The following is a 14,674-nucleotide window of genomic DNA, read 5'->3' as shown; positions in this document are numbered from 1 at the left end:
AAGTTTTTACATCTTCACCAGTAGCCTCCATTAAGCCAACCACGGGACATACACACAATCCTGATGGTGATTACGCTGCGAAATGGACTGTACCCTGTCTACAGTGTTTCCAGAGAGCATTGTGCAACCTAAGAATCCTTTGAATGAAAATCATTTCAAACATGAAACCAATCAGATGGAAAAGTTAAGCGTTTTCTCTGGAAGGATTATGATAAAAAAAAAATGAAGATTGGCTCCAATTTAGCTTTATAGTTTTCATGCAAGAGAGCTCAAAGCTCTATATGTCTTAGAATCAACAGAGCATTTTCAGAGTCCTTGCTGAATCTTTTGATAAAACTGATTAGGGTTTTAATCAGAAATGCCTTTGTTAGCACACAGATCAACCATCAGCCCTAGCCGGCTGGCGCTAGTGCCGGAACTAGCCTTCGGAGTTAAGGCGGCTTTAAATCCAAATCAGTGTGCTGGAAAAACACCAAAAGGTTCACTCTGATGGATGGGGAAGATAGGGGAACACAGATGTATTTAATTATTAAAATAATTTGCTGGGCAGAATATTTGATTTCATGTTTTACAGATGTTAAAAGCAACCAAAGTAATAAATACATAATAGTGCCTTGAAATTAAAGTAACATGGTAAGAACAGAAATAGCCAAGATTTAATTGGAGGATAACCTCTGACCTAGTGACCTTGGACTCTGACATTCCCCAGACAAATTAGAGGTGACAGTTTATTTCAAAATGTATTTTGACAGTTCTTATTCTACCACCTAGCTTACTGTGATGAAATGCCCCCAAAGTCTAATTAATTCAAATTAAAAGGGTAAGGCGATGCCAAGAACTGAAATACTGCCACATATCAAATCCTAAAGATAGGACACAGTCATTAACAATACTGTCAAATTTAGAATCTGCTCCCATCTTTTCCTTTCATCAGAATCGACACTAACTTTTTTCCATACAAGTTGAAAAGGATATCTAATTCCCTCTCCTCTGAAAGAGGAACATCAGTAGCATGAAAGGATTAATCTAATATTTTTTTTTAAATTTATGTCATTTCAAATTTCAGAGATCTAAGTCTACTGAATGAAAGTTGAACCCCTAACTTGGTTTAGTGGTTGAATTCAGAGATAGCTTCAACATACCCTACAGCATCACACACAAATTTCTGTAGGTAAATCAATATAAAAGGGATATATGAAGGGTATTTAAATGAGATATTTCAGAAAATGAGGTATTGCTCAAGTTATTAAAAAATGGTAAATTCTTAGATTTGATCTGATTCAGGGATTTGATATTAAAACTTCATGAAACTGCACTAAACACCGAACAAAAAAAAGCAGGCTCACACAAGATAATGACTGATGCTTTCCTTGTTGAAGAAAAATTGTATTTTTCAGATTATAGTGTTACCAAGTTATCACCATCATACGGTATGACTTCTCAGAAGCCTACAAGGGAAAGGCATTGTAAAATATGCCATAAAATGCCCTCGGCAGCTAACGTTTGACTCCTACTTCTTGGATTTCTTCCAAAATTGCTCTGAGAAAGAAGCATGTTCCGTCTTGTGGCGACTTAATAGTTGGTCAATAAATATAAAAATCAATAGAGGTGGAAATGATAATATTAATTATAATGAAGCCAATCTTGACGTGAGTCAACTGCCCTTTGGTAAATTTACCTCTTCCAGCAAACAAAAGGCCTGCCTGAAGTAGCTTAGCAGTAGCATAATCGTTACATGGTGATACTGAAACACTCAGGGCCTGAGGAAAAACTGGACAGTTCATTGTGGGAAGGGAAAGTGAATATGTCTGTTGTCATGCTGTACTCTCCCAAGTGCTTATTACAGTGCTCTGCACATGGAAGCAGTGTGGCTCAGTGGAAAGAGCACGAGCTTTGAAGTCAGAGGTCATGGGTTCAAATCCCAGCTCGGCCAACTGTCAGCTGTGTGACTTTGGGCAAGTCAACTTCTCTGTGCCTCAGTTACCTCACCTGTAAAATGGGAATTAAGACTGTGAGCCCCACCTGGGACAACCTGATCACCTTGTATCCTCCCAAGTGCACATAGTAAGTGCTTAATAAATGCCATCATTATTATTATTATTATTAGAAAGTGCTCAATAAATACAATAGAATGAATGGATAATGGCACATCTTTTAACAGTAGCTCCAGTGTTAACTCAAAATGGCTCACATGGGTCCAGTTTCCTATTACTACTTGATAAAGTAACTACTACACTTAAAGAGTGTTCACTAAGTACTCCCTAAAGAGGGAACAGTTAACTTCTCACACACTTCATTCATTCAATCGCATCTAATAAGCAATTGCTGTGTGCAAAGCACTGTACAAAGCACTTGGGAGAGTACAATATAACAGTAAACAGACACATTCTCTGCCCACAATGAGCTTACAGTGTAGAGGCTCCCTTCTGGGGCCATAGCAATCGCTTTATATTTAGATTTTCCTAGGCGTGTTTACATGTTTTTCCTCAATACATCACAGGCACGTCAGGTACCAATCAGATGCCTTCATTTCCATTTTCCAGGTGAGGAAACTAAGACAGAGCACCCTGTTTAAGGTTATAATGATCATTATTGCCTTTGTTAAGTGCTTACTATGTGTCAAGCACTGTAGGAAGCTCTGGGGTAGATAATAATAATAATAATGATGGCATTTATTAAGGGCTTACTATGTGCAAAGCACTGTTCTAATCACTGGGGGGGGAATACAAGGTGATCAGGTTGTCCCACGGGGGGCTCACAGTCAATCCCCATTTTACAGATGAGGTCACTGAGGCACAGAGAAGTGAAGTGACGTGCCCAAAGTCACACAGCTGACAATTGGCGGAGCCGGAATTTGAACCCATGACCATTGACTCCAGAGCCCGGGCTCTTTCCACTGAGCCACGCTGCTTCTCGTAGATATAAATGAACCAGGTTGGATCCAGTCCCTGTTCCACCTGGGGCTCACAGGCTAAGTAAGGAGGGAATAGGATTTAATCCCCATTTTACAGTTGAAGAAACGGAGGCCCAGAGGAGTTAAGTGACTTGCCCAAGGTCACAGAGAAAGCAATTGGCACAGAGGAGATTAGAACCCAGGTCCTCAGATTCCTAGGCCCATACTCCATGCTGCGAGGCCATGCTGGAAGCAGTGTGGCTCAGTGGAAAGAGCCCAGCCTTGGGAGTCAGAGGTCATGGGTTCTAATCCCAGCTCCGCCACTTGTCTGCTGTGTGACTTTGGGCAAGTCGCTTCACTTCTCTGTGCCTCGGTTAACTCATCTGTAAAATGGGGATTAAGACTGTGAGCCCTATGTGGGACAACCTGATTACCTTGTATCTCCCCCAGAATTTAGAACAGTGCTTGGCACATAGTAGGTGCTAAAGAAATACCATTATTATTATAAATTTCCACATAGAGTTGAGCTGGGATTTCTTTTTTACACTAATAAGTCCTCCTTCACCCATCTGACCTGAGCCTGTTATCTGTCAATCCATCCCTATTATTTATTGAGCTTTTACTATGCGCAGAACACTGTACTAAGTACTTGGGAGAGTATAATACAACAAAATTAGCAGACACATTCCCCGCCCTTAATGAGCTGTGATGCACATACCAATGGACCCAGAGTGGATTATTAAAGAAACTCATTTGTTTTCTAGGGAGGCACAAGCTCTAGCCAAGGTCCTTTCTTGGACAAATTCCTAATTTCTCCTTACACTATTTCTGAAAGGCGAGTTGTGAATGTGATCTGGGTTGCTGGGGATTTCACAGAACAATGTTACCTAGGGTGCTGGACTACCAGCTCAACTTCAAAACTGATGCAGAATAAACACTGCTCAGGATGCTCTGGGATCTCAAGGACGGTTTACTCAAGGACAAACCGCTCCAGAACCTGGAAATACTGCCGCTTGCAAGACTGCAAGACTTGAAGGGTGAAAAGCAACTATTTCTGAGTTTTGCTGATGGTTATCGAACATAATTTAACATCATGTCTTTCAGTTCTTCGCCATTTCAGTTGCCGCTTTTTCAAACACTGCAGAAAGAGCCAGAGACAAATGCCTTCTGTTCTCTAGAAGCCTGAAATGTCTGCTCTGGGCCATTTCTATATTTTTCTAGCTGTGGTCTATCACGACAGAAATTTATACGGAAGGAAAAATGATAAACTGAACAAGGGGATAGCTAACAAAGAGCATTAGGGGCTTTTGGGCTCTGATTCGTGTTCTCCAAAAGTAGATTCGGCCTGTGAAATCATCAATTATGGGTTTTTCTATAACCTTGAGAGGTCGAGAAGAAGCCCAAAGACATTTTAAGGTTCATCGTCTCTTCTCAGGGGCTTAGGTTAAATGACTCAAAACCTGCAAGGGGGAATAAGAACACCCAGATGAGACAATTTGGTGTTAACAATATAGCTTTGGAAAAAAATGAATGCAGGAGCACATTTTTTTTAAAAAAAACAAACAACGCTTCCGCCAATGTTGGTCTAAAACTGAAAAAAAAAATACTGGTCCTTTCTGAAAGGAACAAGCATACTACAACCATTTTCCTGCACGGCAACCCTATATATGCTCTAAAAAATTCAGTCTTGTCCATAAAACACGTTTCCCTAAATTTGAGGAAATCAAACATTAAAGAGGCATAAATGGTGGGAGGGAGAAGTATGCAATGTTCTTATCTGGAAAGGTCATTAAGGCTCAGTACTTGCTGCTGGGTGCTATTTTAACATCTGGAAGCAGTTGGCCAGGAAAAACCCTTAAGTTTCCACTCCGAGCAAAGGATATCTTTCAGCAATGAAATTCTTCTCAACGGAAGTTAAAAAAACAACCACACAAATAGTTATAAACAACTGCACAACAGGAAACGCTGAGGATCAGACTTGTAAAGAATTCCAAAGAACTCCAATGAATAAAGAGGGGAAAAAAGTCCTCCATTTTATAGCACCTGTCATTAATGAGGTGGGAATATTGAGACCTAAGCTATTGGTTTTCAGACTGATAATTAAATTTTAGTCTGTACTCAATCAACCGGGATGAAAGAGGGTAAAGCCACAAGGAGACGTTAAAGTCATTTGAGTTTATCCTCAAATTCTGCTTAACACAGTGCCAACCTCCTTTCCCTTAAATATCTTTACCAGACTGGAGACTAACAGCAACTTCTCTTCCTCTCCCTTCCTCTATTTGCATTCCCGGTAGCCATCCTAGTAAGTAGTGAAATGGTCACCCAAAAGAGGAGAAGCAACAGGAGGAGGAAGAGGAAGAAAATGGAGGGTGAGGGTATGGAATTATACATAGACTGAATAAAGAATCACAATGTGCAAAAGCCAACTAAATTGAAAGTTAGAGAAGGAAAATGTAATCTAAAAACTTCAGCAGTGGCCTGATTATACCTCTTTTTAAGTCACTTGGCCTTTTGGTGCTTGGGCTTACCTTTAAAAATCAGGAAACAATACTAAAAAGGTTGCTATGAAGTAAAACAAAAGTAATTCTCAACCCCCACCTTACCCTCTGTAACATAAATTCTTAATAAGTCTTTCAGTTATTTGTTTACAGTTTGAGACATTGTGGTGATACAGTTTCCTGCTCACAAGAAATACAGTCGATGTAGTCTTAAAAAGAACTAGATTCTTCTCTTAGGCGGTTCTGCTGTATCAGCGTCTCAGCTAGAGGTATCAATAAATATAAGAACAGGCTAAAAAAGCAAAAATAAGACAGGGGACTCGTTCCATTAGGCTATCAACAACTGGTAGGGCTAGAGGCATAAAGAAAGGTAAGGAGTGCCTAGACCGTATATTGAGCAGTGATTTCATAAATTCGAGGAGAAACGACTATACAATGTCCCCAGTCCTCCACTGGGTCCTAGATTTCTCTTCCCTCCGAACACACATTTCCAAGGAAGACTCCCCACTTGCACATTTCTTTCTTGATTTTTGGGTTTACGATCAAGGAAGGTCCCTACATTATAAGCCCACTGCTGCATTCCTGTTCTCATTCACTATTGTCTTTTGGCTTAAAAAAAAAAATCAAATTAGTTACTCCTTCCATTAGGCATCCAGAAGTATCTTTCCACTCTTTTGATATAAGTCCTCTCTAGACTGTAAGCTTACAGCGGTCAGGGGACACGTCTGCCAATTCTATTATACTGTTCTCTCCCAAGCGCTTAGTACAGTGCCCTGCACACAGCAAGCACTAATAAATACCACTGATTGATATTGTCCCACTTTGACATTTCCCAGTCATTTTATGGTAAAATGAACCTACTATTGAGAATCTCGCTTAGAAGTCTTTAAACTCACAATCACTTACAATCTGAACTGAATTAAGGATCGGCAAGGACGATCTAAACAAAGATGAGAAGCATCAACCGAAGCAGCGTGGCCTCGTGGATAAAGCATAAGTCTGGGAGTCAGAAGGACCTGAGTTCTAATCCCCGCTGTACCGCTTGTCTGCTGTGTGACTTTGGGCAAGTCGCTTCACTTCTCTGTCCCTCAGTTGCCTCACCTATAAATGGGGATTGACACCGATTGATTGATTGTGTCCAACCTGATTAGCTTGGATGTACCCCAGCGCTTAGTACAGTGCCTGGCACATAATAAGCGCTTAACAAATACCTTTATCATTATTATTATTAATCGACATAAAAGGCCAGCGCAACGAAGCGTTCTGTCTCACGTCGGGCACCACGGTTCGATGACTTCTGTGAGACCACGGACCTGATGTCCCCGGCCCCGGTTCTTCCGGCTCCTTACCTTAGTCCCTTCTACGGGCAAATCGTGGCGCCTGTGTTTTCGTAGGAATACGGGATCGGAACCCACTCTGTTGTGCCTCCCGTTTACGTTCGAGCTTGCGGTCACTCCCGGTTTCGGAGCGCAGTCCCCGACTATTCGGCATCCTACCAACTGGCTCGCCCCAAACGCGTCCCGGGGGCACCAGGCTTCGAGAGGCATTGACAGGTCTCTGGAAGGCACGCTTTCTGGATGATGTGAGTGTCTGCTTATTCTAGGGTCTGGGGGGATCGGAGGAGGTCTCTCAGGTGGAGGAGGTGGAGGCTCTCTTAAGGGAGGTGGAGGCGCTGGGAGTGGCTTATCTTGTTTCCTCATCATGCACGGAGAAGACTATATAAACACAATGAAACAAAATGTAGAGATGTATCACTCGTTGACGTTGGGTTTTTTTCATTTTTTAGTAGCCTTCCCAACTTCGTTGTACTGTACTCCCCCCAAGCATTTAGTATATTGCTTGGCACACAGTAAATGCTTAATAAAGATCCACCTTCAAAGCTTTATTGAGGTCACATCTCCATTCTAGACTGTGAGCCCACTGTTGGGTAGGGACTGTCTCTGCATGTTGCCAACTTGTACTTCCCAAGTGCTCAGTACAGTGCTCTGCACACAGTAAGCGCTCAATAAATACAATTGATCGATCATTGATGATGACGATGAAAGAGTGACTGATTGTTAATTAGGGTATTTGTTAAGTGCTTAGCACATATCAAGCACTGGGGACGACAGAAGTTAATCAGGTGAGACAGTTCCTGTTCCCCATGGGGCTTACAGTCTAAGTAAGAAGGCTACCAGTTTTTCTTAGCCTCACTGTAAAAGTTCTTCAAAAATATTCTGCATAGAGCCTTTAGCACTTTTGGGTCATCCGTCAACCTGTTCCTTTTATCTCAGATCAACGGCATGAAATTCAAAGGAGACAAACCTAAGACTGTATTTCACAAGAGGAGCTTCTGGAGGTAAAATTCAGCAATGTGAACTCCGAGCTTAAGGCTTCAAAAGGCAGAAAATGGGAGAAAATCCAAATGCATTATACAATTGTTTTATGTGATTAACATTCAAATAGCACCACAATGAGAAAATGCATTTATCTGTGGCTTAGCTGGGAATTAGGAAACATCTTTAACTTCCATTCTGTAAGCATACTCTAAATGAACTTATAAGCTTTTTAAAAATAACTACTTGACATCTAATCTTAAAAGAAGAGTGCATAGTTTTGTTATGAATACAGTTCTTTAGAAAATAATGGAATTTAGGGTATGGGATTGCAGCTTTGCTTTGCATTTATCCCAGATAAGAAGCCATTGAAGGCCTTAGATATTACAATAATACATATGGCAAGGTACAGTCTTAGAATGGCATTCCAGGTATTCAGTGAGTACTTTCAAAATGCACATCTGCATAATTCCTTTTGTAGAAATTTGAAGATTCCACTGAGAGCATCTTCATACCTGCTACAACGAAGAATCTTTAATAACACTATGCTTATCTGATCCATGAAAAATGACTGGTGTTGCTAGATGTAAGGAAGCATTAGAGAAAAGAGAATTTGCATGGATAAATTCACCTTAATGGTCTTTAATTTAACCTTAAGATAAGCAAAGCCTTTTTTTAAATTTAGACATTATACTATACCTCTGAAATGCTACACACATAGTTCCTTAAATCATAAGACTTTTGCTTCAAATTAAACAAATGGATGACAATCAAAGGACTCAAAAAATGTCCGCACACCAGAGTTTCAAATACTTTAGAGTTAAAAGGTGTGTAACAACTTTAATTTCCTTTCAAAATATATCTAATCCATTCCCTAATCCAGTAATTTCTCTATATTTGCATGTATAGCTTTCTCTTCTAAATCCTCTTAAAACATGGCTGAAAGTCCCTTTCTAAGTATTTATGCAAATGCACTCACCACATTTTTCTTGTCAAGACACTATGAAAATGAGGGTAAACTATAATTTGATAGCAGCATGTAGCTTATTTAGTGCACATAATGACCTTTTAAATCCATTTTGAGAAGCAGCGTGGCTCAGTGGAAAGAGCCCGGGCTTTGGAGTCAGAGGTCATGGGTTCGAATCCCGGCTCCTCCACTTGTCAGCTGTGTGACTTTGGGCAAGTCACTTAACTTCTCTGGGCCTCAGTTCCCTCAACTGTAAAATGGGGATAAAGACTGTGAGCCCCCCCGTGGGACAGACAGCCTGATCACCTTGTAACCTCCCCAGCGCTTAGAACAGTGCTTTGCACATAGTAAGCGCTTAATAAATGCTATCATTATTATTATTATTATTATTATTTTGCAGAGCATGCTGAGTGGTTCTGCTAATAATTTAGCAAATCAAATTGTAAGGAACAAGTATGCTCACAAAATTAATGTAAATTCCATGGTAGGAAACCCTGGAATCCAACCACAAGGTTCACCCTTCGGTAAATAACAGTCAACTTGATTGTGTGTGTGTGTGTGTGTGTGAATATACTACATATTCATATATACGTATAAATATGAATACACACAGAGAGTTGCCCTTAGAGTTTGAAGACACCACCGATGACGCAGTTCACTTAGGAATGCATGTGTGATTTGTTGACAACCAATGGAAGAGCACAAGTTGTAGAACATAAATGGGAATAGTGAAGAATTAACTCCCTACTATTACAAAAGCTAAATACTTGTATTTAGGGGACAAAAAAAACGGATTTACCTTTGGGGAACCGGTTGGGCTGGCACAAGGAGATCGCACCACCCCTTTCTGAATGAGATCCAAGCGAGGAGGAACCGGAGGAAGACTAAGATGCGGAATCTGGAGGGGGTCTGGAAGAGGTTTTCGTCTCTGAGAAAGAGGAGAAGATCCAGGCGAGGTGACTGGTGAATTCTGTCTGTCATTGCACTACAATAGGAAAAAAAAAAAAACACCAAAAAAACCAAGTGATACTTCTGAATTGCTATCTTTATTTCCAATTCTTGATGAAGACTATTGGTCTCTCCAATTAACCATTTGCTAAAGTTGAATTTTTTGGATTAATACAACAGAAGAACACTATTCTTTCCCTCGAGGAGCATATTATACATATTAAAAAGAGGCTGTTACAGGATAACTTTCGTCATTCATTCTGCATTATCAGTGGACAATTTAAAGAAAATGTGAAGCACAAAAATCCAACAGAGAAATGAAGCTGCATATTACTAATGCACTAATTAATCGGAAACGTTAAAAAAAAAACTTGACTGAGAAAACCCTCCCTATAAAAAGCAGCTTGATTTGCTTTCAAGTATTTTCTTCTTACCACATTTGTCTGCCTTCCTTATGACTTTGTGAGTAAACAGAATAGATTCAACATTTTAGTTACAGATAATTCTGGGTGTGAGTTTATCAGAATGAGTTTTTTAATTATTGAAATCTAAATCATGCTTAAATAATTAAGAATGGAAATGAATACTCAGATTTCTGTAATACTTGCACTGTATTACCTCTACTTTGCAGAAACTAATTAGCTATTCTTTTTATCCCTTGTGAATGAGGTACCTAAGTAAAAACACAGATTTTGTAAAATTGTCAATTCATATGTATCTTTTCTAAGCTGTCATGCAGAAAATACAAACAAACAAACAAAAAATAATAATAATAATAATAATGGCACTTGTTAAGCACTTACTATGTGAGAAGTACTATTCTAAACGCTGGGGGGGGATAAAAGGTGATCAGGTTGTCCCCTATGGGGCTCACAGTCTTAATCCCCATTTTACAGATGAGGTAACTGAGGATAAGAGAAATTAAGTGACTTGCCCAAGGTTACTCAGCAGACCATGTGGCAGAGCAGGGATTAGAACCCACAACCTCTGACTCCCAAGCCTGTGCTATGTCCACTGAGCCATGCTGGAAAATTAAGCGATGTTCAGTTTCTCTAAAAGCCATTCATTTATTCAATCATATTTATTGAGCACTTATTGTGTGCAGAGCACTGTACTAAGCATTTAGGAAAGTACAATTATCAGTGGCATTCCCTGTCCACAACAAACTCACGTTACAGACTGGGGGAAACAGACATCAATACAAATGGCAACGCCAAGCAGAAAAAACAGGATTATGCATTTTGGTGAACGATAAAAATTTTTCTTGTTCCAACTTGGATTTGCAGATGAGGTATAATCAACAAATCAATAAAAAAATTCTGGGCCCTGCACGTATTTGACATTTTTAATCTTGGATATTATTACAAAAGGATTAGAGTAATTCTTGGTTGCTATTTGGTGAGAGGAGAGCAGGAATGAACTTCATGACTGTTGGGAATGAAGAGTCTTCAATTATTAAAAGGAACTAAATTTTAAAATATTAAAAATTCATTGTTCTACACAAACACAGGGAAACACAGTAAGTCGATGTTTTAAGCATCCCCCCAAAATTTCCTATAAAAATCTACAGCTCTTTGGTAATAAACTGGTCCTGATGGTGGTACTGTTATGCTGCTTTGAGTTTGATAACATTTGAGCTGAAGTAGCTGTAACTAAATAATTTTTGAGTTTGAGTAGCTGCTACCTCTTTGGCAAAAAATAACTGATGCTGTCAGCTGGCCAGAAACACCCTCCCTCCTTTTCTGACAATTACTCTCCCCCTCTCCAAAATATTACTGATGTCACATCGCCTCCGAGAAGCCTTCCCTGATTAAGCCCTCCTTTCCTATTCCCCTACTCCCTTCTGCATTGTCCTGACTCCCTCCCTTTATTCATCCCCCCCCAGACCCACGGCAATTATCTATACATCTGTCTAGACTGTGAGCTCATTGTGGGCAGGGAATGCGTCTGTTTATTGTTATATTCTACTCTCCAAAGCGCTTAGTACAGTGCTCTGCATACAGTAAGTGCACAATGAATACGACTGAATAAAATGAATGAACTTAATAGCAATCTCTTGTAAACTAGGGAAAGTTCTTGGCCATCTCACAATACCAATTTTCATTTCAAAGGGAAATAATACGATAGGCATAAGTGGTTTGATCCATTCACCCTGTACATCACCTTATGTTTGTACCCATTCAAAATATTTCTTTAAAAAAAAAAAGGGGGAACTGGTGTTGTCTCACCATCATGTTTCCCTCTTCTATGCTACTTAAGTGTCACCTGAGATCTTCCATAGTCATCCACAGTAAGTGAATCATATTGATTGAGTGCTTACCTTTTGCAGAGCACTGTATTAAGTGCTTGGAAGAGTACAATATAACAACAGACACAACCCCTTCCCACAATGAGCAAATTGGCTTCTGTTCTTGATTCGCCCAATTATTTTCTCTGGAACTGTATGCAAGGTAGTCAATCAGTAGTTTATTGAAGTGTCAACTGTGTGCAGAATACTATACCAAGCATATGGGAGTGTTCAGTAGACTTAGTTTATATGATCCCTGCCTTCAAGGAGCTTTCAGTCTAGTGGAGGAAACATGCTCTAAAATAAATTATAGGTAGGAGAAAGGAATACCATTGATTGCTTGCCTAGCCCTCTTTATTCCGATAGTTGTGAACTTCCTAATGTTCCAAATATTAGAAAGATTTGCTGACTCTTGTTGCTTCTGACAGGTCTGGGCCCCCAGAGAAAGGGAATCCGTGAGAATTCTCTATTGGGGGAAATTGTCAATATGAGTTAATTAGAATGGGCCAGCAATCAATCAATGTTATTCACTGAACACTTACTGTGCGCAGAGCACTATATACTAAGGACTTGGGTGAGTAGAATACAGATGGCAGACATGATCCCTGCCCTCAAAGAGCTTACAGTTGAACACGGGAGACAGATACTAACATTCATTACAGACAAGGGAAGCAACCAAGTATAAGAATATATACCAAAGTGCTTTTTTTCCCAGGGGTGAGTACCCCTCCCCACAGCACTTGTGTATACTTGTACATATTTATTATTCTATTTTACTAATGATGTATATATACACACATATATATATATATATATATATATAATTCTATTTATCTATTTTGATCTATTGATGCCTGTCTACTTTCTTGTTGTCTGTTTCCCCCTTCTAGACTGTGGACCCGTTGTTGGGTAGGGATTGTCTCTGGTGCCTAATTGTACTTTCCAAGCGCTTAATACAGTGCTCTGCACACAGTAAGCTCTCAATAAATACGATTGAATGAATGAATGAATAAATGCTTAAATGGAGAGAATACAGGCATGGGTGGGGCAGAAGGGAGGGAAAACAGGTTGGGGAGATGGGATCTTAGTCAGGGAAGGCTTCCCGGAGGAGATATGATTTTAATAGGACTCTGAAGACAGGGAGAGTTCTGATCTGTCTGACATGTAGCAGGAGGGAATGCCAAGCAGGAGGGAGCAGAAGCAAGGTGTCGACAGAGACCACTGGAGAGACTGGTAAAGTTAGACTTGGAGAGATTCTGTGTGCATCTGTCTTAGTCAAAGGCCAACCCTGACCTCAGAGAATAGAGGGATTGTAGCCTGTAAACATACTACAGAGAGCGATCATATCTCCCAGCTCTGGTGTACTGTTCTCTCCCAAGCGTGTGGTACAGTGCTGGGCACACAGTAAGAGCTCAATAAATACCACTGACTGATCGAAACCTGGTAGAAGACGAGCTAGCCTCCTCTCTCATGAGGTCTGGTACCGGCCAACCTGAACCGTCACTATCTAGAGGGTCTCCGCAACCCGAAGTTGGAATCTGAGCCATGGAGCGTGGGTCTCGGCCCATGGAACTACCTGGAACTTAAACCATTCATAAGGAATGTGCTCAGAATTTGTCCTTTAAATGTCAAAGTAGAGTAAAAGTATCCCCATCTTCCTCTTAAAAGGGCAATTGACCGCACAAAGATACAGAATTCTATTCCATGGAATATACTGAGTCATATTGGATGCACCATTTAGAGACATTTACCACAAGATCATCTAATTTATGGAGCAAATGTAATTAAATAACGTAAGCATCATGATGATCTTGCTTAATAGAGGATACTAGAGGGGATAGTAGGAAGCATTTAGAAGGAAGTTAATAGACCAAACTCAGTATAATGGGGTTAGGATGGATTTGTCAATTGTTCTTTTTCAACTGCCCAACACACTCCTCAAAAAAAAAGAAAAAAACAACCCCAAAAACAAGTTTCTAATTAAGTCTTGGCAGATGACTTTGTTGGACACTTTAATTGAGCCTTTGGACAGGTCTAAGTGAAAAATCTTGTCATTACCAAATAATCTAAATGCTAAAGTCACTTTGCCCTCAGGTCACTCGTGCAAATACTATCTCTCATCTAGCTTTGCAAATAAATACGGAAAGAACAGCAATAAGAGCCTTCCTCCGTTAAGAGGTTAATTATTTTAACAACTCAGAGGCTGCCCTTTCAGGCACATCTCTTAGCAGGGAATTCATTTCAGGAGGTGAAATTTAAACATTAACCTCATTAATAGTACGAAGGAGATACTCTGCTGCTCAAATAGGATTAAAAGGGTAATCAAGTGAGGGGAGGAGTCAGTACTCTGGAAGTAGTGGCACACAGCTGATCGTGCACATAGCTCAGCTCCAAATTAAAAAAAAAGATGGTCTGAACATATGGTTAGTTCTCTTCTATGCCCCTTGAAAAAGAGGGGCAAAAAAACTGCTCTACAATACTATGCTACCCTCTTGTCCAAAGAAGTTTTTTCTTCTAGCACCACATCACAATCTACTCAGACAGACATGATCGGTAGGCATTTCCTAGTTCTTTAACAGCTTTCTCTCCACAACGTGTAGCGTGGCCGGTTGGATAGGGCACGGGTCTGGGAATCAGAAGGACCTGGGTTCTAACCCTGGCTTCACCCCTTACCTGCTGTGTGACTTAGGTAAGTCACTCAACTTCTCTGTGCCTCAGTTACTTCACCTATAATGTGGGGATGAAAACTGTGAGCCCCAAGTGAGG

General features: G+C 40.2%; 1 protein-coding gene across 1 annotated transcript in view; it reads right to left on the bottom strand.

Annotated features, from left to right (window-relative positions):
• Positions 1 to 14,674, bottom strand: part of CBLB (Cbl proto-oncogene B) — a 221,031-nt gene that overhangs the window by 52,899 nt on the left and 153,458 nt on the right. The window contains exons 11-12 of the mRNA XM_038766102.1: positions 9,473 to 9,658; positions 6,741 to 7,106 (exon numbers count right to left, since the gene is read on the bottom strand). Coding sequence (XP_038622030.1) covers positions 6,741 to 7,106; positions 9,473 to 9,658 — 552 coding nt within the window. The remainder of the gene's footprint in view (positions 1 to 6,740; positions 7,107 to 9,472; positions 9,659 to 14,674) is intronic.

Source organism: Tachyglossus aculeatus, chromosome 24, assembly GCF_015852505.1.
Source record: "Tachyglossus aculeatus isolate mTacAcu1 chromosome 24, mTacAcu1.pri, whole genome shotgun sequence".
Classification (NCBI taxonomy): domain Eukaryota; kingdom Metazoa; phylum Chordata; class Mammalia; order Monotremata; family Tachyglossidae; genus Tachyglossus; species Tachyglossus aculeatus.
The sequence above is the reverse complement of the archived record's forward strand: the minus strand, read 5'-3'. Positions and strand labels throughout refer to the sequence as shown.